The sequence below is a fragment of the Tauraco erythrolophus genome, chromosome 6 (assembly GCF_009769465.1).
Source record: "Tauraco erythrolophus isolate bTauEry1 chromosome 6, bTauEry1.pri, whole genome shotgun sequence".
Lineage (NCBI taxonomy): Eukaryota > Metazoa > Chordata > Aves > Musophagiformes > Musophagidae > Tauraco > Tauraco erythrolophus.
In genome coordinates, this window is record NC_141470.1 from 27,131,109 (window position 1) to 27,153,038 (window position 21,930).

The following is a 21,930-nucleotide window of genomic DNA, read 5'->3' on the forward strand; positions in this document are numbered from 1 at the left end:
CGCCCGGCCGCCGCGTACCGGCAGAACGGGGCAGCGCGCGGCTCCGGCGTAATCTCGTGCGACGGGGAGGGGAACTACAGCCCCCGGCGTTCCTTGCGCGGGGGCGGGGCTGTGCGCATGCGTGCTGCGCTCTCCTGGTTGCCATGGGAGCCGGGCGCAGGCTTCACTCAGCGGGCTGGGCCGCGCCGCGGCACCGGGACCGGGGGGGTCCGGGGACCGGCAGCGGAGGAGTGAAGCGGGGCAGGGAGCCGGCAGCCCGCTGTGGCCGTAGCAGCGGGGCAGGCTGGGCGCTGGGGAGGCGGCAGGGCAGCCCCACCGTCGTCTACATGGGCTGCTTCATGGCGGAACCGCAAACCGAGGCGGGAGCGGGGTTCCAGCAGGAGGAGGAGGCCAGTGGGCAGGTCCCCGGGGCAGCAGCGGGAGCCAGGGCCTGGCAGGGGCAGGGGCAGGCTCTGGCAGAGCCTATGACTTCAGCACAGCGGGTAGGGGCACCTGCCAGACATACCTACCCCTATGGCCCACAGCACTGACGCCCCTCTCACCAGGCTCTTTAGTGCCTGACCTGGACGTGCGGATGAGGGCAGGCAGGAGGAAAGCCACAGACCGGGCTGCTTGGCACTTATCAGCCTGCCACCTGGGAGGGCAGTGCTGCAGGGCACAGCCCACCCTGGGCTGGGAGGGCAGGCATGTCAGCAAAGCCATGGACCAGGGATCTTCTGGACGCTGGAAGAATGAACATGGAGCCCCACATGGAGACAGAAGGTTGCACATGCCTCTGACTGTGAGGGCCAGTATTGAGGAAAGGCATCCTGACTGGAGCGTGCTCTAGGGGGAAACCATCCTGGAGTTTTCCCCTGCCACCCTTGGGCACCCACCAGGTTGGGACTCTGCACCTAGAGAGCTGCTGGAGTGTGGCCAGAGCCCTCGCTGGCTTGTGGCACACCGGGACGGACCTGACTTGAGCAAGAGCCTTGTGCTGCTGGGCTCTGCTGGCACCCCGACTTTTGCTCTGTCAGTCGCGTCTCACAGCTGCCGCTGGAAAGGGCAGTGCAGGGCGATTGCAGCAAAGGAGCCAGGACAGGGGGAAGTGCCGCCAGCCTCTTCAGACTCCCTTCACGTGGGAGGACATGGGCTGGAGCGAGGGGCCACAGCACTGCTGTGGGCTGTGCAGGGCATCCTGCCTCTGGTTTTGGAGATAAGACAGACCCCATTTCTTCTTGAAACCTTTCCTCAGTTTGGGGCCTTCTTGGTCACCACCCAACGCCTCTGGGTGCTGTTTGGGTGGGGTTTACTATCTCCCTCTCCCAGCCCTCTGTGACTGCAGGGAGCCTGGAAACCTCCCTCATCCTCCCCACCACAAACTTGGGTCCTGGCCCCCAGCATGCTGCATCCGAGGACATTTTGACAGTTGATGCCAGACAGGCCAGGGGGGTGTCATCAGTGCAGAGCAGCTCTGCAGGCGTGCCCAAAGGCAGAGGGAGTTTAGCTGTGGCATCAGCAGCCATCAGGTACAGCAGGACCATGGCACAAGGCTGGACCCAGGAAGGTTAGGGCAGAGAGACAGGGCGTGAGGTCCAAAGAGCCCCCCTTGGAAGACCCCCCACCAGCTGCCTCCCTCCTCCTAGCCATAGGGCCCTCCTGGGCATGACGCTGGCCTGAGTGTGGGGCACTTACGTCTTGGGGGGGTCCGCACCCTAAATACCTCTGTCCTGTTCTCAGCAGGCAAGCCATGTCTCCCAAGTGGAAGACGTTCAAGGGCCTGAAGCTCCTGCAGCGGGACAAGATCCGGCTAAACAACACGATCTCGAGGGCTTGGTACCTACCTTCGATGTGAGTGGGCCCAGCGCTGCGGGTAGCCTCCCCACCCTAGGACACGGTCTGGGTTACTGCCAGGTCCAGTTCTCTACCGCTTAACTGCAGACTTGGGATATAACCGATTCATTTTATTGATTAAGCAACAAACTGCTAGAGAGCTAATAAATTAAGTAATCAATAACCTAAATAATTAACAAACACATCCTGTTATTAACTTACGATTAAATGATTCTGCACACAGCAAAGCTGCTAATTATGGCTTTCAATCTTAGGAATCCCACAGGACTGTCGTTGAGTGACAGCTCTATCACTCTTCCCTCCAACCCTTGTGGGGGGAAGGTCCTGTTGGCATCCCGATGGTCTGGAGGGGGAAAGCGGTGCCTGCCAGACCTGGCTCTGCATGTCGACAGCACTACAATCCACAGTCATGTGCAACCCTAGTATCAGATTTCCTCCCCGCTGTGCTCACCTTTACCTGATTTTATATCTTATTCTCCATTTTTTCCCTTTCTGAGCCCTTTTTGCTATCCTTCCACCTTCCATTCTCCACCCAAACAGCTGCTCCAAATTAATGTTTTTCCATAGGTCCCACTTTTGTTTCATCGTTCTGAAATCTGATCATTTTGCTATTACTACCTAGGTAACCTCCCTTTTCTCCCAAGCCCTGGGGTGTGATGGTGCCTGCCAGGGTGGCACAGCCCAGGCGTGGGAGAGGAGAGCAGCAAAATCATCTCTTTTCCCTTCTCTCCACAGATGGGATGAAGAGGAAGGAATCCCGCCTGCAACTTTGTGACGTTGCTGGAGGCTGGGGACGAGCAGGAGCACTGTGGTCCAGAGGTGAGCCCCTGCAGTCCCCCTAGTCCCCGACAGGACCGCAGCTCCCTTGGGGTGCTTTGGCATGTCATGCCGAGGGTCTCTGCATGGGACAGGGAAGTGCCTCTTGGGGTTCATAGTCCAGGCTGGGGGCTGCAGGTGCTGAGCCCACCGCCCCCTCAGCAGAACTGGGGGCAGGCTGCGGTGCCCACCGGACACTCACAGTGATGTGTGTCCGTGTAATACAGGTAGGGATGATGGAGGGGAAGTGCCACATCCAGGACGTCACCCAGGAGTACCACAAGTGGAGGACGTACTCGTGCACACAGGTAAGGACACACATGGCCACAGGGACACCTGGGCTCCCCTGCTGCCTCTCTCCACAGTCCCAGTACACCCCCCACCCAAACCAACCAGCAATGGCATGCTCCAGCCAAGCCCTCGCCAGCCTGGGGACACCTTTGTCCCCAGCAATCCAGCCCCATTGGCTGCCACCACCCCCCTCCCTCCCTCGTGTTACCCAGGGGTATGGGCAGCCCTGGGCAGGAAGGGGCAGGTGGCACTGCCCGCTCTTTGCCGGCCTTGCGGGCAGCCAGGTGGGCAGCGACTCGTGTCATGGTTCCTCTTTGATTTTTCTCCAGGTGCTGAAGACAGAGGATGAATCAGCAGCGTTGCCCTCTCAGGTACCAGCGTGGTGTCTACACCCATGCTCATGGTCGAATGGCTCCCCTCTCCCAGCTTGGCCAGTTCCACTGGCATTACTGGGAGTCCCAGCAGTGCCGGCTTCTGGATTTGGGCTCCCCAGCTCCCCTCACCCTTCTTGTGCTTGGCACGGGGTGCCTGATGCTCGGCAGGGTCCGGTGGCCAGCGGCGAGGCAGAGGGCAGCTGCCCCACAGAGCTCCATCTGCTGCAAGACCTGGAAAGGCTGATCTTGGACCTGGCTGACACCATCTTCTTCAGCCACAACACCTACAGAGGCCCAACCGGCACAGCCTGGGTGAGTGGGGGCCATGCCACCCCCTCTACCCGTGGGGCACCACAGGGATGTCGGCGATGCCTGACTCCCTGCCACCCGCAGCTCACCAGGGTGACACGGACATGATCCAGCCCATGCTTAGCCAGCTGCATCCCAACTTTGGTGAGGATTTCATGGACACCTTGGACCCTCTAGATGTAGCCTATGGCCCCTCTCCTCTCCCCTCAGCCTGTCGTGTGGCATCCCATGCCCCTTCTTGTGTCCCGTCCCTGTCACGCTGCAGGGCAAAGCTCTGCTGTTCTCCTATTCTTCCCCATCCCACAGCCACGGCTCACTTTTGGGGGTGCACCCCAACCAGGGGACCTTGACCTTCTCTCACCTTCCCCATGGTAAGGACCAGTCCCTCCAGGTGGCACGGCAAGAGGTGTGGCAGGCATGGGGTGGGGGCCAGGCTCTGGGCACTGCCTGGCATCTGAGTCTTCTGCCACCTCCTCCTCCCCTAGATTTCTTTGCAGCCAGTCGTCCCCAGCCCACACCACCAGTGAGGACCGGGGTGGGGCCCCTCAGTGTGCCCCAGTGCTGAGCGTAGGCTGCAGGCCCTTCTGGCTGGGGGTTGGTGGGGCTGGGCTGTGCAGGCTCTGCCCCTCCACTGAGCACTGTGCCCACTCTCTCCTCCTCCCCAGGTGTCTCCAGACCCCTGGGCACCCCTTGCCCACCCTGGCCTGGGTGCCAGCCTGAAACAGGAGCCGCTGGGTTCCGAGATGCCACCACTCACCCTCCTCCTGGAGCTGAGGCCCCATTGCTGCTGGCAAGGGAGACACAGACCTTGCTGCCCCTCTTCCCTACCTCCCTGCTGCGGGTGCGCCCCCGGCCCATTGCACCTGCCAGGAACCCCCTCCAGGCAAGTTCTGCAGGTGAGGGCAGGGCTGAGTGCCCTGCCTGGGCACCATCCTGCCCACCCCATCTCTTCCCTTCCACGGCTCTGGCACCCTGGACCCTGCTGTGGATGTCCTGCTGATGAAGAGCCTCAGCTCCGGCTCATCCCCGAGGGCCACCAGTACGTGGGGGCAGGCATGAGCTGGGGCAGGGGGTGGTGGGCTCCTTCTTCCTCCCTCAGACATGGAGCCAGCGGCGTGCCTGGCCTGCGGCCTCCCCAGCACCAAAGTATGGCCAGGGGGCCTGGGCAGCAGTGGGCACCACCCACGCACCATCCACCAGCCCACCCTGCCCACTGCCAACCATGCCTGCTGCAGGCATATCGGCGCCAGCTTCAGCACCCTCGTCCTGCCTGCCCTTGCCGCCACCCAGGCTCCGGTCAAGGTAGAGTCTCTACCCCTCCAGCTGCGGGGTGTGGGCCAGGAGGATCGAGCCTGGGGGTCTTCTCCTTAATGCCCTGCCCCCCCAGTTCAGTGCCATCAAGAAGCCACTGTTCGAGAGCTACCATCCGGCCATGAGCACCGGCAGCGCCGAGGTCTTTTGCTGGTTGGCAAAAGTGCTGTGCCCCAGTTTGTCCCTCTGCCACCCTACAGGGTTGGGGGCACCTGTCCCTCCCAAGACCCCCTGACCTGTCATGTGTAGGGGACCCTCTGAGGCAGGAGCACCCCCAGAGTGAGGGGAGCTATGGGCAAGAGTGATGCCTGTCAGCCCCAGAGCGAGGGGCTCCGTGGGGCAGAGGGATTGCCATCTGCTCTGCACCGTGGGGCAGAGGGCTGGGGGGGGGGGGGGAGGCACCGTGGGGTGGCACAGACCCCTGGTGCTCCCAGGGCTGGCATTAAACTGTGTAACTGGACAATCCCCCTGGCTCTCTCTTAGCGGGGAGATTTGGGGCCTGCCGTCCCCCCGTGCCCTATAGAGGGGCTTCGCCACCCCCCCCCGCCCAGGTGCCCCCCAGACAGCACGCGGCAGCCCCCCTCCTTCACTCACACCAGCCTTTAATCTGCCCGGTGCCCCCGGGGCTGTGGCACAGCTGCGGTCAGGCCTGGGAGGCAGCAGGCACGGACTCCCCCCTCTCCTCCCTCCGGCGTGTGGGCCGCAGCGGCTCAGAGCGGGTACTCATGCCAAAGGCTGTGGGGGACAGCGGGGTGGGGGTGTCACTGGGTGGCCGGTGCCCCCCGCCCCTGACTGTCTGTGGCGGGAAGGATGCCCCCATGACGGTAGGGTGGGGGGCACCGGGAGACGGAGGGGGTGCCCGGTGCCCTTCCACCCCGTCCCGTACCCACCAGTAGGTGACATCGGCGTTGTCCCGGTGCTCCAGGAGGGCGTCGCGAACGGCGCCCGGGGGGCTCAGCCCCAGCGCCTGCGCCCGCTCCCACCGCTGCAGGCGGGTGATGCCTGCGGGAGGGCCGGGGTCAGAGGGACCGAGGGGCAGGGGGGGAGGGGGCGGGGGGCGACCGGGCGCTCTCACCGGTGCAGGGCCCATATTCCCAAGCCAGATCGAAGCGCCGCAGCATCTCCAGGAGGGCTTGGTCCGGGGAGGGCGGCGGGGGCTCCTCGGCGGGCGGGGGGGGCGCGAGGCCGGGGCCGGGGGCAGGGGCGGCCCCTGCCCTTGACCCTGCCCGGGGCTCGCCGCGGTTGCCGCCGCCGCGGGAAGGAGTCGGTGATGCGCCGGGGCTGCTCCATGGCCCTGCAGGAGAGCGCGGCTGGCGGCGGAGGCCCCGCGGCTGCCGGGAACCGGCGTCCTGCCGCCTCGTCCCGCCCCGTCCCGCCCCTGCTGCTCGCCGGGAGGAAGCGGCGGGGCCGCAGCGGGGCTGGGGGGCGGCCGCCGGCACCCCCTGCCCGGCAATCCCCATCAACCCCGGCTGCTGGCACCCCCCGGCCGTCCCCGTCGCCCCAGGCACTGCCACCCCACGGAGGTCCCCGTCGGTCCGGGCACTGTCACCTGCCCCCCGGCCGTCCCCGTCGCCCCGGGCACTGTCACTTCCCCCCCGGCTGCCCCCGTTGCCCCGGGCACTGTCACCCCCGGCTGTCCCCGTCACCCTCACAAGCCGTGACTCGGGCCGTGACTCACTCCGCGCCGCCGTCACCCTCTGCCCCTTGCTGCGCTCTGGCTGCCCCGTCCGCCGCCGCGGGAAGCACAGCGCGTGCCCACAGTGGCTGCCCGTCCCCACCCCCAGCTGTGGTGACACTGTCCCGAGGGGGACACGACAGGTGCCACGGGCGCAGATTTGCCTGAGGCTTCTCAACCCTCCCTGGGGGGGGGCTGAGAATAGCCAGGGCGGGGCCGTGATGCGTGTCCCGGCACAGAGGGATGGGGTGACTCCCCGGGGACACAGCTGTGTCCCTCGGTGGTGACACCACACCAGGTCATGGCTGTAACAGCTGGTGCCCAGCCAAGTGCGAGAAAACTGGTGCCGGAGGGAGACACAACCCTATAGCAGAGATCAGAGAGTCCACACTGCTCTTTGGTTTTGCTTTTGCTTTTGGCTTTGGTTTTCTTCCTTGCCCCATCATGTGGGGAGGGGACACTTCCCTGCCCCATTGTGGGGGACACTCAGGGTCCAGCCCTGCCCAGGCCGGGGTTGTGCAGGACAAAGCAGCAACGCCCGGGCAGTCGCTGGTGGCCCAGCTCCTCCTGCAGCCGCTGTATGGGCGTGTTGTCCATAGCCGTGTGCCCGAAACTGGGGAAACCACGGGCCTGCGCCCGCTGAGCAGCCAGGGTCAGCACTGCCCGCATGTAACCACGCCGGCGCTGGGCAGGCAGGGTGTAACCGTGGGTCCCTGTCCCGAAGGGATCGGTCAGGGCCCAGGACAGGGGCTGCCTGCTGGCATCCTTCAGGCAGACGTTGGGGAAAAGCTCCAGCATCTCTGCCAAGTACCGTCGGCTGCGTGCATTGCCCCCATACGTCCACGTCTCGTTCAGCAGATCCACGTGCGCCAGGCTCAGCGAGCCCACCCGTACGCCGGGGGCCAGCCTGTAGCGAGGGGCGGCTGTCAGCGGGGACCGGCAGGTGCTACCGGCAACGGGCGGTGGCCGGGAGGGCGGCTCACCGGGGCTCGGGGATCATGCTGGGGTCAGGGTGATGGTAGGTGTAGTACTTGGTGACCTCCAGCTCGACGCCCTTGGGCCCCGCGATGGCCTGTGACACCGTGGCCACCCCCTCCTGCAGCCCTGGGGACAGTGCGGTCAGGGGTCCTGCTCCCCCAGCCCCCCCTTTCTGACCCCAGCACGCTGGCTGTGCCCTCCCCAGTGTCCCCAGGGGCTACCCACAACCCCAGTCTCTATCCCCAGTAGCCCAGTTCCTGCTCCAGTGTGCCCAGCACCCCAATTCCTGCCGCTGGTGCCCCCCAACACCCCCAAGTCCAACCTCAATGCTCCCTAGTGGCCCCCGGTGCCCCCACTAACCTCATCCCTGTCTGCAGTGCCCCCCAGCACCCCAAGTCGGGTCCCAATGCTTCCCAGTCACAGCACCCATCAAACCCCTACCCCCAGTGCCCACCCCAGCACCCCGAGTCATGCACCCCAGTGCCCCCAGCACCCAAAAACCTGCTGCTGGTGTCCCCCAGTCCCCCTAATTCATTCCACCAACACCTCCCAGTGCCTCCAGTTCCTCACCCCTCTATCACCCCCGTCTCTCCCCAGCGTCCCATGCTCCTGGTGCTGCCCAGCACCCCTCATTCCCACCCATGGCACATGTCATCCCTGCCTGCAGTGCTGTCCAGTGCCCCCCCAGGACCCCTGTGCCCCCCAGGCCACCGAAGATGTGGAAGGCAGTGTCCCAGCGCAGGCAGCCGGGGGTATCCAGCAGCGCCCGGTAGGCACCCACGTCCCGGTAGAAAGCTGCATTCATGTTCCTGTAGCAATCATCCACCGGCATCTGCGGGGCACCCAGGGGCATCCTGAGCCCATCTGGCATGTGCCAGGGCACCGTGTGCCCAACCCGTGCCCACCCCTCCCCGCAGCCCACGGCCCCATCGGCCACCTCTCTGCTACGCCGTGCCAACACAGCGCCGAAGTCGGGCCACGAGTCCACCACGACCTCGAACTTGGCCGGGTTGCCCCGGTTCATGTTCATCACGGCCCCGTAGACCTGCGGGCAGAGGGGTCAGAGCTTGGGGCAGTGCGGGGGCATATTTGGGGGCTCCCCGGGGCTCCCTGAGCTGGCACAGTGCGGGTGCACCCCACAGCGCCCTGTGTCCCACCAGTGAGCCACCCTCGCCCCATGGGGCTCAGTGGGGTGAGGGCAGAGGGGGCGGTGCCTAAAGCCAGGCTGCCAGCAAGTGGGTGGAGCTAAATGGAGTTGGGGCGTGGCTGGAGTGGGGAGGGGCAGGCAGGAAGTCTGGGATTGGCTGCGTTGCACACTGCCTAGGTTAGGATTGGCTGGCTTGTATGGGGGGGATCTGGGAGGCGATTGGCTGGTTTCTGTGGGTCTGGAAGGGGATTGTCTGGCTCAGAACCAAGCCAGGCTGGGATTGGCTGGGGCAGAGTCCACCTGGGCTGGGACTGGTGGGCTTGGAGCCAGCACTAGGGTTGGGCGATTCCCTGGGGGCAGCTGTCCTGGACTTGGGACACCCGAGGGGTGGACACAGAGGGTGACACTGGGGTCCCTGTCCCTGGTGGGGAGGTGACACTGGGGTCCCCATCACCAGGGCCAAGAGACAGGGGTGACGCTGGGGTCCCTGTTATGACGTGTGGCAGGGGTGACAGTGGATCCCCCGTCATGGCGTGGGGCAGGAGTGACAATGGGGTGTCCCATCATGGCATGGGGCAGGGCTGACAGCGGGTCCCCTGTCACCGGCAGGGCAAGGGGCAAGCTCCTCCGCAGGGTCTGCTCCAGGCGCTGCATCTGGGCCGGGCACGTCAGGATCAGCATGGTCCTGCTGAGAGACCCTACAATAACAGAGGGACGGGACCCCCAGGTGGAGACCCCGTCCCTGTTCCCGTCCCTGGTCCCTGTCCCCAGGCCCTGCAGAGGCTCCGTGGTGCCCAGCCCCGGGGGCTCCCAGCCCCTCCAGCACTCACCCCACAGCAGTCCTGGAGGTCCTGTGGGGCTGGACGCCTGGATACTGTGGGGCAGGTGGTGACACCAGCAGGTCCCTGCTTCTGTGGAGCAGGTGGTGACACCGATGGGTCCCAGAGCTGCCACCAGCTGTCATGGATCAGCGAGTGCCCCCTGCCCAGGGAGGGGGCAGGATCCGTCCCACCAGGCATGGGGCCAGCCCTGCCAACCATGTGGCCTCCTGGGGAGTGCGTGCTCAGATGGGACATCCTGTTGTAAGGCCACCAGTGCCCCACAGCCCCGGGATCCTCTGTGTCACCATCTGCCCCACAGCCACGGGGCCATGGTGATCCTGACGTGCCCAGGCCACCTCCAGAGCCCATGTGCCACCCTGCCAGTGACTGGGACCATGGGGACCCCTCTGCCTCCCCCCTGCCATGTCAGTGACAGGGACCCCAGAGACTGCTGAGCCCCCCCAGCCCCGTGTGCAGTGAGTTCAGGGGCACCTGGCGACATGATGGCACTGGAGGCCCCAGTCACATTTCTGGGTGGCACAGAGGTCCCAAGCACATCCTGGGGTGATACAGGTGTCCCCAAGCACATTCTTGGGTGGCACAGGGGTCCCAGTTGCAGCCCAGTGTGGCACAGAGGTCCCTGAGCACATCATTGGGTGTCACAGGGTCCCTTGGTGACATGATGGTGTCCCCAAGCACATTTCCAGGTGGCACAGAGGTCCCCAAGCACATCTCCAGGTGACATGGGGGGTCCATGTCCCAATCACATCCCCAGGTGTCAAAGGTCTCTGAGCACATCCCTGGGTGACACAGGAGTGTCCCCAAACACATACCGTGGGCACCGATGCTGGGGTACCCTCCCTGGGATGGGGGTGCCCTGGGCTCGGGATGTCCAAGGATGGAGGTGTGGGGGTAAAAGGGGAGGCATAAGGTGGGGTGTCCTGGCTCCCCACTCACTAGCCCCTATACAGGGGAGAACACCCAACTCAGCCCCCCACCCCCGAGCTCTGAGTCTGAGGCAGCTCCTTGTTCACCCTGGTTCCTACTGATGGCAGGCACTGGCTCCTTAGGCCCCTCCTGCCATGTGGCGCAGGCAGGGCAGGGGAGCGCTGGAGAAAGGCTTTTATTCGTTCATACAAGAATAGATCTTCTGCAATAAATACCCCAATAAATAACATCTCCAATAAATAAACAATCATAGACGCACCGGGATAGCCGCCCTGGGGCCCCGCCTCTGGCCCCGCCCACCACAGCCCAGAGCCCCACCCTCCTAGGAGGCCTGTGCATCGCTCGGCAACCAAAGACAAGGCGGGGCTTGGGCAACAGGGGGCGGAGCCTGTTGTAGGAAGGAGGCGGGGTTTGCTACGCAGGGCTTGTTGCCGTCCGGGGAGGGGTGGAGCCTACTGCTCCTGGGGCGGGGCTTGCTGATGGATGGGGCGGGGCCTATTCCTATGCACTGGGGGATTGGTCCTTTCAAGGGTGGGCGGGGCTTGCACCCACTCTGGAGCCCTTGGGGGTGGAGTTTATTGCTGCCATGGAGCAGGGGGAGGAGACTGGTGGCCTCCCCAGCCCCACGGGTGCTGGGACAGTCCCGAGGGGACACCAGCAGGGCGGGCGCAGCACGGCGGTGGGGACACCGTGGTGGCACCGTCCCCTGCCTCAAGGCACAGACAGTGCTGGCACGAGGTGGCTGTGGTGGCACTTTGGGGTCAGGAGACCCATCCCTTAAGGCACTGTGATGATGGTGGGGATGTAGAGTGAGTTTAGTGGCACTTTGGGTTCAGGAGACCCATCTCTCAAGGCACAGCAAGGTGATGATGAGGATGCATGGTGGCTTTGGTGGTACTTTGGGGTCAGGAGCCCCATCCCTTAAGGCACAATGTGATGATGGTGGGGATGTAGGGTGGCTTTGGTGGCACTTTGGGGTCAAGATCTCCATCTCTCAATGCACAGCGTGGTGATGGAAGGGGGTTGTAGGGTGGCTGTGGTGGCACTTTGGGGTCAGGAGCCCCATTTCTCAAGGCAGAGCATGGTGATGGAGAGGGGGCATGGGTGACTTTGGTGGCACTTTGGGATCAGGTTCCCCATCTCTCAAGGCACAGTGAAGTGAAGGATGTGAGGTGGCTTGGTGGCACTTTGGGATCAAGTGACTCATCTCTTAAGGTACTGTGGTGATAGTGGGGCTGTGGGGTGGCTTTGGTGGCGCTTTGGTGGCACTTTGGGGTCAAGATCGCCATCTCTCAAGGCACAGTGTGGTGATGGAGAGGGGACATGGGTGGCTTTGGTGGCACTTTGGGGTCAGGATCGCCATCTCTCAAGGCACAGTGTGGTGATGGAGAGGGGACATGGGTGGTTTGGGTGGCACTTTGAGTCAGGAGCCCCATCCTGCAAAGCACAGCGAGGTGGCGGTGGGGATGTGTGGTGGCCTGTCGAGGTGAGGAGCCCCATCCTGGTCCCAGTTGGGGGGTTGCTCAGAAGTCCCTCGCCTCCAGGCGCAGCGTGACCACGGCCGGCGGCACCTTCTTCTTGAGGCGGTTGAAGTCCTTGGCCGAGCGCCACAGCCAGGTCTGCAGCTCCTTCAGCAACCAGAAGTCATCCATCTTCTTGAGGAAGTCATTGGGGGCTCCGGCGGTGCCAGGGGGCGCAGAGGGTCCAGCAGGACCAACCGGTAATGGGTAGCCCAAGGAAGACATGACACCGGCGATGCTGAGCACCAAACCTTGGAGGCTGGAGCAGAAGTGGCCGAGGCGATGGCGCAGCTCGGCAGTGGCCGCTTGCCCGTCCAGCGCCCGCAGGTAGCAGAGCAGGCGGCTGTAGGCGCGGTAGTTGGCAGCCAGGCGGGCATTGTCGGTCAAGCCTCGCCACAGGTCCAAGTCCACTGTGGCGCTGGGCACCCGCTCGGCACGCGCCAGCCGCGGCGGGTTGAAGTCAGGCTCATTGAAGGGGGGACCCAGGTAGTTCAGCTGCAAGGTTTTGGGGGAATGGGGTGTCAGGGGTCTCTGTTCCAAGTTTCCATGGCCACCATGGCCATCACATCCCCCTTCCCATCAGATCTCCACCCTCCATGTCTCCCAGGTCTCTATATCCCCTGCCCACCATGTCCCCAGTCACCGTGCCCCCCACATCCCAGGTCTCCATGTGCCCAGTCTGGACATACCAACACATCTCAGGTCTCCCTGTCCCACTGCACACCATGTTCCCCTGCTCATCATGTCCCTCTTCCCATCATGTCCCAGGTCTCCATGTCCCCCTGCCTACTATGTCCACAGTCTCCACGTCATCCACATTCCAGGTCGCAGTGTCCCCCAGCTGGACGTGCCCACCACGTTCCCTTCCCTTTCATGTCCCTGGTCTCCATGCCACCATGTCCCCAGTCTCCATGTTCTCCAGGTGAATGTGCCCACCATATCCATCATGTCCCCCAGGTGAACATGCCAACCACATCCCAAGTCTCCATGTCCCCAACATCGCAGGTCTCCATGTCTCCCAACTGGACACGTCAACCATGTCCCCTTCCCTTTCATGTCCCAGGTCTCCATGTCTCTCGGCTGAACATGCCCACCATATCCACCATGTCCCCCAGGGAAATGTGCTCATCACATCCCAAGCCTCCAAATCCCCCAGGTGAGGATCACCCTCCTCACTAAGTTGGCAGCACCAGGAGGGAGCACGAGAACCTCCGCATGAGCTGGCGCTGCCGGCGGGCAGGGAGAGGCAGATGCCCGCACCCCTGCCTGCACCCTGGGCCGAAGGCAAGAACCCGGGAGCCGCCTCTGCCCTCGGCCGATGAGACATTTCCTTGGCCGCCGGCACGGATGCAAGCGCGTGAGCACCAACACGTCACTGGCAAACGCAGGGCGTGTTACGGCACACACACGTGTGCAGGAGCAGCGAGGCGTGCGTGCATGTGCAAGCACACCGATGCACACGCACACGTGTGTGTGCAGGCACAGGGATGCACGTGTATGTGCAGATATGTGTGTCTGCAAGCAAGCATTTGCACGCACACCAATGCACATGGATGCATGTATGTGCAGGCACACTGATGCACAAATATGTGCAGGCACACATGCATAACAGTGCGCAAGCACACACGTGTTGCGGGCACACTTGTGCAAGCACACGCATACACGTGTGTGCAGGCACAGTGATGCACGTGTATGTGCAGGCAGGCATGCAGCCACACTGATGCACAAGCACACGTGTGTCTTGCAGGCACATCAATGCACAGCACACATGCATGTAGAGGCACACGTGTGCAGGCACCCTGATGCACGCACACACACACAAAGGTGTGCATGCATGTGTGCAGCCAGATCAATGCACAGACACGCACATGTATGTGCAGGCAGAGCGATGCGCACGCACACAGGTATGCAGGCATGCAGGCAGATAGACTGATGCTCACACATATGTGCAGGCACACTGATGCACACGCACATATATGTTCAGGCACACTAAATGCACATGCACAGATATGTGCAGGCACATGTAAGCAGGCACATTAATGCACATACATGTGCAGGCACACCAGTGCACATGCACACACGTATGTGCAGGCACACACATGCGTGCACACAAGCCCGCTCCCACACATGTGCACACTCACTGTGTGCGCAGACAGGGGGACCCCGGCTGGTCCTAATGGTGGGGGGGACCCTTTCTTCCCCTCCCTTCCCCTCCCTTCCCCTCACCACGGGGATGCCCCCCTGTCCCCTCCCACCCTTGCCATGTGTGCTGGGTGCCAGCTGCTGGGGGCGTGCAGTGCCAGGCAGTGGGTGGGCAGAGGACTCCGGCAGGGTGTATTTGCTCAGAGGAGCCCCGACCAGCCAGAGCATTTTCTCAGGAGAGATGGTGACAGGGTGACCGGACACACCATCCCCTCTTGGGTGCCATGGGGGAAGGAGGGGGAGTGTCAGGGTGAGGGGTACCGGTGTGGGTGAACCCCCTACTCACATAGGTGCCGGCAAGGGTGCGGAGCTGGTGCTCCAGGTAGCGGGTGAGGTCGTAGGTCTTCTGGATGGACTGGCCGGCGCCCAGCTCCTCAGTGCAGTTGAGGGCCGGCAGCGCCGGCAGGTTGCAGAGCGCAGCACACAGGAATGTGAAGATCCCCCAAGAGTCTCCTGCGGGGACATGGCACCTCAGGGTGAGGGGGACACCAGAGTCGGGGTGGGGGGGCAACACCCCTCTTTCCACTCACCCTGGCACGGGGTGACAGGGACACAGTGGTGGCAGGCAGAACCCCCACCCCGGCACTGCCGCTGCTCCGGATGCTGCCAAGCAGCCTGACTGCGCGAGTGGGGAAACTGAGGCACAGAAGGGTTGCGCTCACACCAGCATCTCTTGGCACTGGGCATGGCCGTAGCAGCACTGGGAGCATCAGTGGGATGTTACCAGCACAGCCAGTGCAGCGGGGACCCCCCTCCTTGCCCTGCTGGCCGCCGAGCCCGGGCTCCCCTTGGCAGGCTGCAGCAACAATCCTTTATATGGTCTGGAGCGAGCGCAGCTTGCGGCGCTCCCGCCGGGACGGCACGGCCGGGTTATATTTGGGCACGGCGACTCAGCCACCATCGATGCCAGAGCGGGACAAGCATCTCGCGGGGCTGCCGGCAGCCCCGGAGTCCCCTGGCCACCCCGCACTGCAAGGAACGGGGCAGGTCCAGGACCCCGAGGGGTGGCCGGGGCATGAGGTGACCTTTGCCGAGGCTGCCGGAAACCGCCGGCTGGGTCCCCGTCATCGCCTTTGACGTCAGGGCGGCCTGATGAGCTCCGGCAAAGGTCACAGCCCACGGCCAGGACGCTCTGGCCAACTGGCATCTCTCGGCACGCCGAAGCCGGACTTCCCGGCAAGCTCTCCAGTGGGAGGCCCCGCCACCGGCACAGCTCATCACCGCAGGGCTCGGCGGGGGTCCTGGCGTGGGCAGCCCCCCCCGGGAAGGCAAGGCCAGTGGGAGCCCTGCGGTGCCCTCGCGCGTCACCGCTCTCCGTCACACATCGCTGGGAGGTTCGGGAACCCGGGAGTGGCCAAGCACCGGTGACGCACGAGGGTCCTCGGGGACACGCCGGCTCTGGCCGTGCCAGCCCCACTGCGGCGGGTACGTGGCTGCCTCCGCGTCTGACACGGAGAGACGGCTGCTCCCAGCATCGAGTGGGCATGTGATGCGGCACACGCACTGGCGACGCACCCCAGGGTGTGCAAGGCACCGCGTGGGCGTGTGATGGAGCGTATAGGTGTGCCGCACACCGTGCAGGGCTGCTGTGGAGGACACGGGTGTGCGACAGACTGCACATGCGTGGGATACGCCATGCAAGTGTGTCGATGCACACCATGCAGGTGTGTGACATGCTGTGCACATGTGATGCACTGCAAAGATGTGTGACACCCTGTGCATGCATGACATCGTGTGTAAGCATGTAACACCCCGTGCATGTATGACATGCTGAGTGTGACACCATACATGCACGACACACCGTGTAAGTGTGCAACACCCTACGCATGCATGACATATTGTGTGTGTGCAATGCCCTGTGCATGCATGACACACCATGTGTGTGACATGCCATGCATGCACGACATACCATGTAAGTGTGCAACACCTTGTGCATGCACAACATGCCACATGTGTACCACACCATGCATGCATGACACACCACATGAGCGTGCAACACACCATGCACGCGCGTGACACAGCACGCAGTTGTGCCACACCACGAAAGCGTATGACGCACAGTGCCTGCGTGTGACACACGGCGCATGCCAGTGCACGCACGCTGCCAGCTCGTCTTGGGTGCCCCGACACGCCGTCGTGCCCCGCGGTGGGCACTTGTAGCTGCTTGCCCGGCGTGCCGGTGCATCCCGGCACGTGGAACGTGCCACTGTCCTGCTTTGCGTGCGAGTGTGCGTGGGACGGGTGCCGGGGGGGCCACGCCGCGGTGACTCACCCACCCCCGGCTGTTTGCTTTGGCCAAGCCCCGGCACTGCTGGGTTGGCCGGACCCTCGCCCGCCGCCGGCTCCAGTTTCCAGAGCAGGATTTACACCAGCCCTGGCCATGACGCGGCCAAATCAAACACAGACGGGGGAACCGGGCTGGGGGCGTAAGGAGGCGGTCGGGGCTGGCAGGGGAGGGATGGGGATGGAGTCACCGGCAGTCCCAGGCAGGTGGAGGAGCACGAGGATGAGGAGGAGGGAGGAAGGGCACAGGGAGGGGGATGGCTGAGGGCCAGGAGATGGCGGGACGCATGGCTGTGGCACGACAGTGGCCACAGCACAGCGGTGGCATGGGCATGGGCATGGCATAGCCATGCAGGTGGCATGGCGGTGGCCGTTGCACAGCGGTGGCCATGGCGCAGACATGGCTATGGCACAGCGGTGGCCATGGCACAAGCACAGTTATGGCACATCCGTGTAGGTGGTACGGTGGTGGCCGTGGCACGGCGGTGGCCGTGGCACAGCGGTGGCCATGGTGCAGCAGTGCCCACGGCACAAGCATGTGAGTGACACAACCATGATGGTGGCGATGGCCCAGCCGCTCTCCCTTGCCCACCCTGGTCACAGGCTTCAACACCCAGTGGAAAACGTCTGGGCACCGGCACAGACAATGGCAGTGGCAGTGGCGGCAGGGAGGAGGGAGGCGCGGGGCCCAGCACAGCTGGATCCCGGTGACGTCGGAGAGGAAGAGCCCGAGGGTTTCAAAACCGGCCCTGGAGCGTGGCCAGGACGTCCCAGCCCACGTAAGCAGCTCACGGTGCGGCGGCCTGGGGTCACCCGCTGGGCGCCGGGGGCAGCCGGCAAGCTGGGGCAGCCGGGGACACGGCACCAGGCACCCCCTGTGCAGTGCCGGGCAGCACTGTGGGCACCCGTGCTGCCGACGCCAAGGGGCTTTGGCAGGGTGGCGAGACACAGCAGTGGCGCCACAGGCATCCCTCGCACACGTGACGGCATGGATGCGCACGGAGCCACGGCTGCACCGGTGGGGCTCCCGCCATCCCGCGGGCCACCCGTTCCCCTGCCAGCGTGGGCAGCCAGCACTGGCCAGACCTCCCGGTGAGCGGCCGAGGTGGCAGTGCAGGCGCGGTGGCGGGTGAGCTGTTCCCCGGGCACGCTGTGGGCAGAGGCACTGAGGTCAGGAGCCACCACAAGACGCCCAGAGCTGCTTTTCCTGAAATTCTCATGCAAAGTGGCTCTCAGGGCGGGGGTGGCAGCTGGGAAGGGGGAACCCCGCACCACAGCAACCCCCTCGGTTAGAAAACAGAGCCGAATCCGCCCCACGGCCCCCAGCACCACGGCAGGAGCTGCTGTATCTGATGGGCCAGTGGCCAGTGGTGAGCAGAGCCCAAGCCCACCCAGCCGCTAGGGGGAGAGCCTGGTCCAGGGGGTCTCACAGTGACCGCACGAACGTGGCATCAAGGACAAAGTAGCCGTGCCTGCGGGCAAGGCAGGCGGCAGCCATCGCCCTGGCCAAAGCCCCATCACCAGGCGGTTTGGCAGCCCGATGCGGTGGCCAGGCTCCGTGGGGCTTGGAGCGGGTGATGCTCCAGGCCACGAGGACAGAGACCCTGGTGTCCCCAGGCTGCTGGTGCTTGACCCCGCTGTGGCTGGGGAGGTGACCAGGGCAGCCCTGGGGAGGCAGCGTGAGAATACTCGCACTCCGCGTGTGCCCCGCGACGGGGCACGGCGGACCCCAAGCGCTGGTGGGAAGGACACACATGTCCTAGCTCCCACAAGTGGCCACAGCCACCACGTCCCACCCCACCAGATGCCACCTGCCTATACCCCATCCATCCCACCCCTCTCCCAGCTCCCGGTGCCCACCACTGTCCCCACCTCGCCGGGACCCTCGTCCTCGCATGGCTGCCCAGCGAGGCCCCGCGTCCCCCCCACCCCGCATCCTCCCAGCCCGTGCTCGCGGCGCTGAGTGTTTACATCCTGTCTCCTCCGTGTGTTTATAAATGCAGCCGTGCACGGGACGCTCCAGCGAGGCTGTAATTAAGCCGGGCCTGGATTTCCCATCCGGCTTCAGTGGAAACACCCCCGCCGGCAAGGGGGGTGCAGGCCCCTAATCCCAACCAGACCCCGCTGCCCCACACGCACAATCAGCCCGGCATGGCTGTCCCAGCACGGGCACAGCACCCACCGCCGCCAGCACCCATGAGCCATGCAAGGTGCCCCCAGACCCCTTCCCACCCCTCCCAGCACAGGTCATGGAGCCGTGCAGCCCCCCGGCCCCTGCCCACCACCAGCCTCCCCCCGGCATTGCTCTGGGGTGTTTCATCGGTGTGGTGGTGAAGCCACAGCAAGCCAGTGCCAGAGACAGGCTGGCCCGTCTCCGGCAGAGCAGGGGACCCCTGGTGCCATCCCACGTGGCACTGAGGAGCCCTGCTGTCTCTCTCCATCCCCTGGTACCTCCGGACCCACTGCTATTACTGGCATCTCCTTTCCAGCAGCCACCACCGTGCCGCGGAGATGCTGCCCAGCCTGGTTGGTGTGGGACCGGCAGCTCTGCGTGCCATGCCTGCTCGGGACAGCCAGGCCATGATGCCCAAGCTGCCCCACATCCACCATCACCCTGGCCAAGCCCAGGACACCTCCATCCCCTACGGGCTACATGCCATTCAAGGCCACGGCACTGCCAGGCTGGTGGCTTGCTGGCACAAGCTGAGACGGCTGCTGCCCAGCTGTCCCATCTGTGCCGGGTGAGAACCTCCCTGTCTGCCTGCCAGGACTTGGGACAAGGGACTGCAGGTCCGCTGCACTGAGCAGCAGGGTACCAGCCGCCGTGGCACAAGGGGAACCGGGCGCTGCCGCAGCAGCTGGGCAGGTAGGAGCGGGGCTGGGGGAGTGATTTATGGGGTTCCGTGCCACTTAGCAGGGCATAAATCTTCCGCCAGCCCGGCCCTGTAAGCAGAGCCCTCCGCATTTCCCTTCAGAGGCTGCTCGCGGGCTGCGCCTAATGCAGCCCAGATGTGCGCCGCCACCGTGCCCTCGCGACGACTGCTAAATAGGCACCGGGACACCGGTGCCTATGAGTCCCTGAGTCCTGGCGGGGCCAAAAGGTTTGGCCACCGCCAGCCAACGATGGCCCAAAATGGGGAACGAGGCTCAGGCAGCCAGTGGTGGCTGGGCTCTCGCCCCACAGCTCCTTCTCCTGTGCTGGGCTTGGTGTCCCCTTCCCTGCCCATCCTGGTGCCGGATGCCTGCTGACATACCAGCAGGCCCTGGTACTGGTTGTGCCACCAGCTCCCTGGCCACGACCACCAGCCACGGCGGCACGCAGGAAGGGGGAGAGGAAGGGGCGAGGGAGGGCAATGGAGCCGCTGGGGATCCCGGCCTCGCTTTTCCGGTTCCCTGGCACTCGCCCCACTTTGCCCGTCCTGTGTCACGCCGGCACCGTGGGAGCCGGAGCCAAACTCGGTGCCGGCCTTGTGCTGCTTTGGTCCCAGTCCCACCGGGTGGGAGCCCTGCGGCACCCACAGTTTGACCTTCTAAGGGTGTTTTCCAGCATTTTCCCCGTCATTTCCAGGCGAGAAGCCCCCGATCCCAGTGTGCCGCAGGGCCAGCTGGCCCCCCAACCACCTCAGCTCTCCCGGGACACTCAAGGAAGCCACTCAGGCTGGAGAAACAAAGCCATCCCACCATCCGGGCAACGGTCCCCTCCAGAGAGCGACATTCCCCGGACACCCCAAAATCCCGCTGCTGTCTGCCGGAGGAAATCTCAACCCACTTCGGCAAAGGCAGGCAGAGGCAAACCTCGAAATCCAACTCCGGGCAGGAAAAATAACTCTTCCTACCCCCTCTCTTCCCCCCCCCCAAAATCCCAACGACTTTCATTTTCCTCCCCTCTGTCAGTCCTGGGGTTTAATTCTCCGTGCTCAGCGGCGGTTCCCTCCCCGGTAATCACAAACATGCATGGAAAAGAGGGAAGGAGAGAAAAGGGAGGGGGGGGAAACAACAAAACCCCACCAAAACTAGAGAGGGGAAAGTCTTAAATCAATCCCAAAGCCAGACAGACGTTTTAATCCCGTCAAATTAAAATCAGCAGCGGCTCGGAAAGGAAAAACCACGGCAGGCAGAGCACAGGCAAGGCCCCCCCCGCCAGCAGCACCCAACAGCTCGGGCTTACCTGGGGGCTCCCCAGTAACATTTAGCATAGTCGGGGTGCAGGATGGGAGGGTCTGGGGGGGTGGAGAAGAGCCCAAAGTAAGGGTTTGGCTCTCGCTCTGCGCCCCGAGCGGCCGGCCCAGCCTGCCTGCTCGCCTCTGCCCTGGCTCGCTTGCTTGCTTGCGTTTGCTCGGGGTTGGTTTTATCGGGGGTTTTTTGTTGGGGTTTTTTTGGTATTTTTTTTCCTATTTGTTTTGGTTTGTGTTTGCTTGGGTGTTAGGTAGAAAAAAAAAAGCTGTCCGGGTTGGGTGGGTTATTATTTTTTTTTCAGTGTGTGTGCATGGTTCACACCACGCTCCGGCTGCCTCGTTCACTGCCTTTCCCCCCCCCGCCTTCTTCCACCTCCCTTGATTTGCTCTTTTGATTGGTGTCCAGGAATGCAAGAATAAAAAAAAAAAAAGACAAAAAGAAAAAAAAAAGAAAAAACCCTCCGCGAGCTCACATACACCCTCGCCGAGCTGCTGCCTCCCTCCTTTGCTGCTCTTTTTTTTTTTTTTTTTTTTTTTTTTTTTTTTTTTTTTCCAAATTCAAGTGTTAAGCAGAACCAGGTTGCTTTCAAGAATGTATTTGATGGAATTGTACACAAGAGCGGGCTCCATTCATTTCCCCCCTCCTCTCCTCCCCGCCATCCCCATCCCCTCCCCGGGGGTCCCGGCGCCGGGCAGAGGTGGGGAGGCTGGAACCGAGTCCCGGCGCCTCGGATAAGCGGTGGGGAGGGAAGGGAAGCGGGTCCCCGGGGTGCTGCCGGCCGGGCAGGAGGGGGACACCCCCTTCCCCTGCCCCCAAGCCTTCTCCCTCCCTTCGTTCCCCGGTTCTGGCTCCCGAACGGCTTTTGTTAGTGGCAGCGGCGGGGCCGGTGCGGGGTCGGTGCGGGGCGGCGGAGGGGAGCGGGGGACGGTTTGGGGGGGGGTCTCCTACCTGCTCTCAGCTCCATGCGGGACAGGAGCGGGGCCGGGGCGGTGGGTGCGCGGTCGGGGGTTCCCGGGCAGGCAGGCAGCGGTCCCGCACACCGGAGCGGGACCACGGCTCCCATTTGCCGGTCGGAGCCGTCTCGCTTCTTCTCCTCCCGACGTGTAGAGCCGCCGCCGCCGCCGCACGCCGAGAGCCCGGTCCCCCGGGGAAGGAGGGGGGGGATGGGGGGGCGGGAGGGAGGGGGGGGGGGGGGGTCCGGGAAGGGGAAGGGGGGGAGCGGGGCGAGGTGCGGCGGAGCGGCTCC

The 21,930-nt window shown here is 64.0% G+C and overlaps 3 protein-coding genes across 4 annotated transcripts; all 3 read right to left on the reverse strand.

Moving 5' to 3' along the window:
- Window positions 1–5,535: 5,535 nt before the first annotated feature.
- On the reverse strand, window positions 5,536–6,233 carry POLD4 (DNA polymerase delta 4, accessory subunit). The gene is made up of 4 exons (XM_086612930.1): window positions 6,127–6,233; window positions 6,010–6,095; window positions 5,825–5,936; window positions 5,536–5,669 (listed from the first exon to the last, which is right to left on the reverse strand). The coding sequence occupies exons 1-4, from the start codon at window positions 6,222–6,224 to the stop codon at window positions 5,645–5,647; spliced, it is 321 nt and encodes a 106-aa protein (XP_086469056.1). The 5' UTR covers window positions 6,225–6,233; the 3' UTR covers window positions 5,536–5,644.
- An 862-nt stretch (window positions 6,234–7,095) lies between these two features.
- GLYATL3 (glycine-N-acyltransferase like 3) lies at window positions 7,096–9,415 on the reverse strand. The gene is made up of 5 exons (XM_086612929.1): window positions 9,338–9,415; window positions 8,525–8,632; window positions 8,299–8,419; window positions 7,593–7,713; window positions 7,096–7,516 (listed from the first exon to the last, which is right to left on the reverse strand). The coding sequence occupies exons 1-5, from the start codon at window positions 9,413–9,415 to the stop codon at window positions 7,096–7,098; spliced, it is 849 nt and encodes a 282-aa protein (XP_086469055.1).
- Window positions 9,416–12,026: 2,611 nt separating this feature from the next.
- On the reverse strand, window positions 12,027–21,648 carry CLCF1 (cardiotrophin like cytokine factor 1). 2 transcript variants are annotated; one of them, XM_086613918.1, is made up of 3 exons: window positions 21,633–21,648; window positions 14,512–14,678; window positions 12,027–12,518 (listed from the first exon to the last, which is right to left on the reverse strand). In XM_086613918.1, exons 1-3 carry the CDS (start codon window positions 21,646–21,648, stop codon window positions 12,027–12,029), a joined length of 675 nt encoding a protein of 224 aa, XP_086470044.1. The 2 variants fall into 2 exon arrangements, with proteins under 2 accessions (XP_086470044.1, XP_086470043.1); XM_086613917.1 differs by lacking the exon at window positions 21,633–21,648 and adding an exon at window positions 20,677–20,704.
- Between the last annotated feature and the right edge of the window lie 282 nt (window positions 21,649–21,930).

Bases quoted from the DNA above. Each gene is read 5' to 3' on its own strand.
- CLCF1 (XM_086613917.1), bottom strand. From the start codon at position 20,704: ATGCTAAATGTTACTGGGGAGCCCCCAG. The intron at 14,679-20,676 runs GTAAGCCCGAGC...ATGTCCCCGCAG, and splicing joins TGTTACTGGGGAGCCCCCAG to GAGACTCTTGGGGGATCTTC. The intron at 12,519-14,511 runs GTGAGTAGGGGG...AAAACCTTGCAG, and splicing joins GCACCCTTGCCGGCACCTAT to CTGAACTACCTGGGTCCCCC.
- POLD4 (XM_086612930.1), bottom strand. From the start codon at position 6,224: ATGGAGCAGCCCCGGCGCATCACCGACTCCTTCCCGCGGCGGCGGCAA. The intron at 5,937-6,009 runs GTGAGAGCGCCC...GCCCTCCCGCAG, and splicing joins GGAATATGGGCCCTGCACCG to GCATCACCCGCCTGCAGCGG. The intron at 5,670-5,824 runs GTGGGTACGGGA...TGTCCCCCACAG, and splicing joins AACGCCGATGTCACCTACTG to CCTTTGGCATGAGTACCCGC.
- GLYATL3 (XM_086612929.1), bottom strand. From the start codon at position 9,415: ATGCTGATCCTGACGTGCCCGGCCCAGATGCAGCGCCTGGAGCAGACC. The intron at 7,714-8,298 runs GTGGCCTGGGGG...CACTGTCCCCAG, and splicing joins CACTGCCTTCCACATCTTCG to GGCTGCAGGAGGGGGTGGCC. The intron at 7,517-7,592 runs GTGAGCCGCCCT...CCCTCGCTACAG, and splicing joins AGCATGATCCCCGAGCCCCG to GCTGGCCCCCGGCGTACGGG.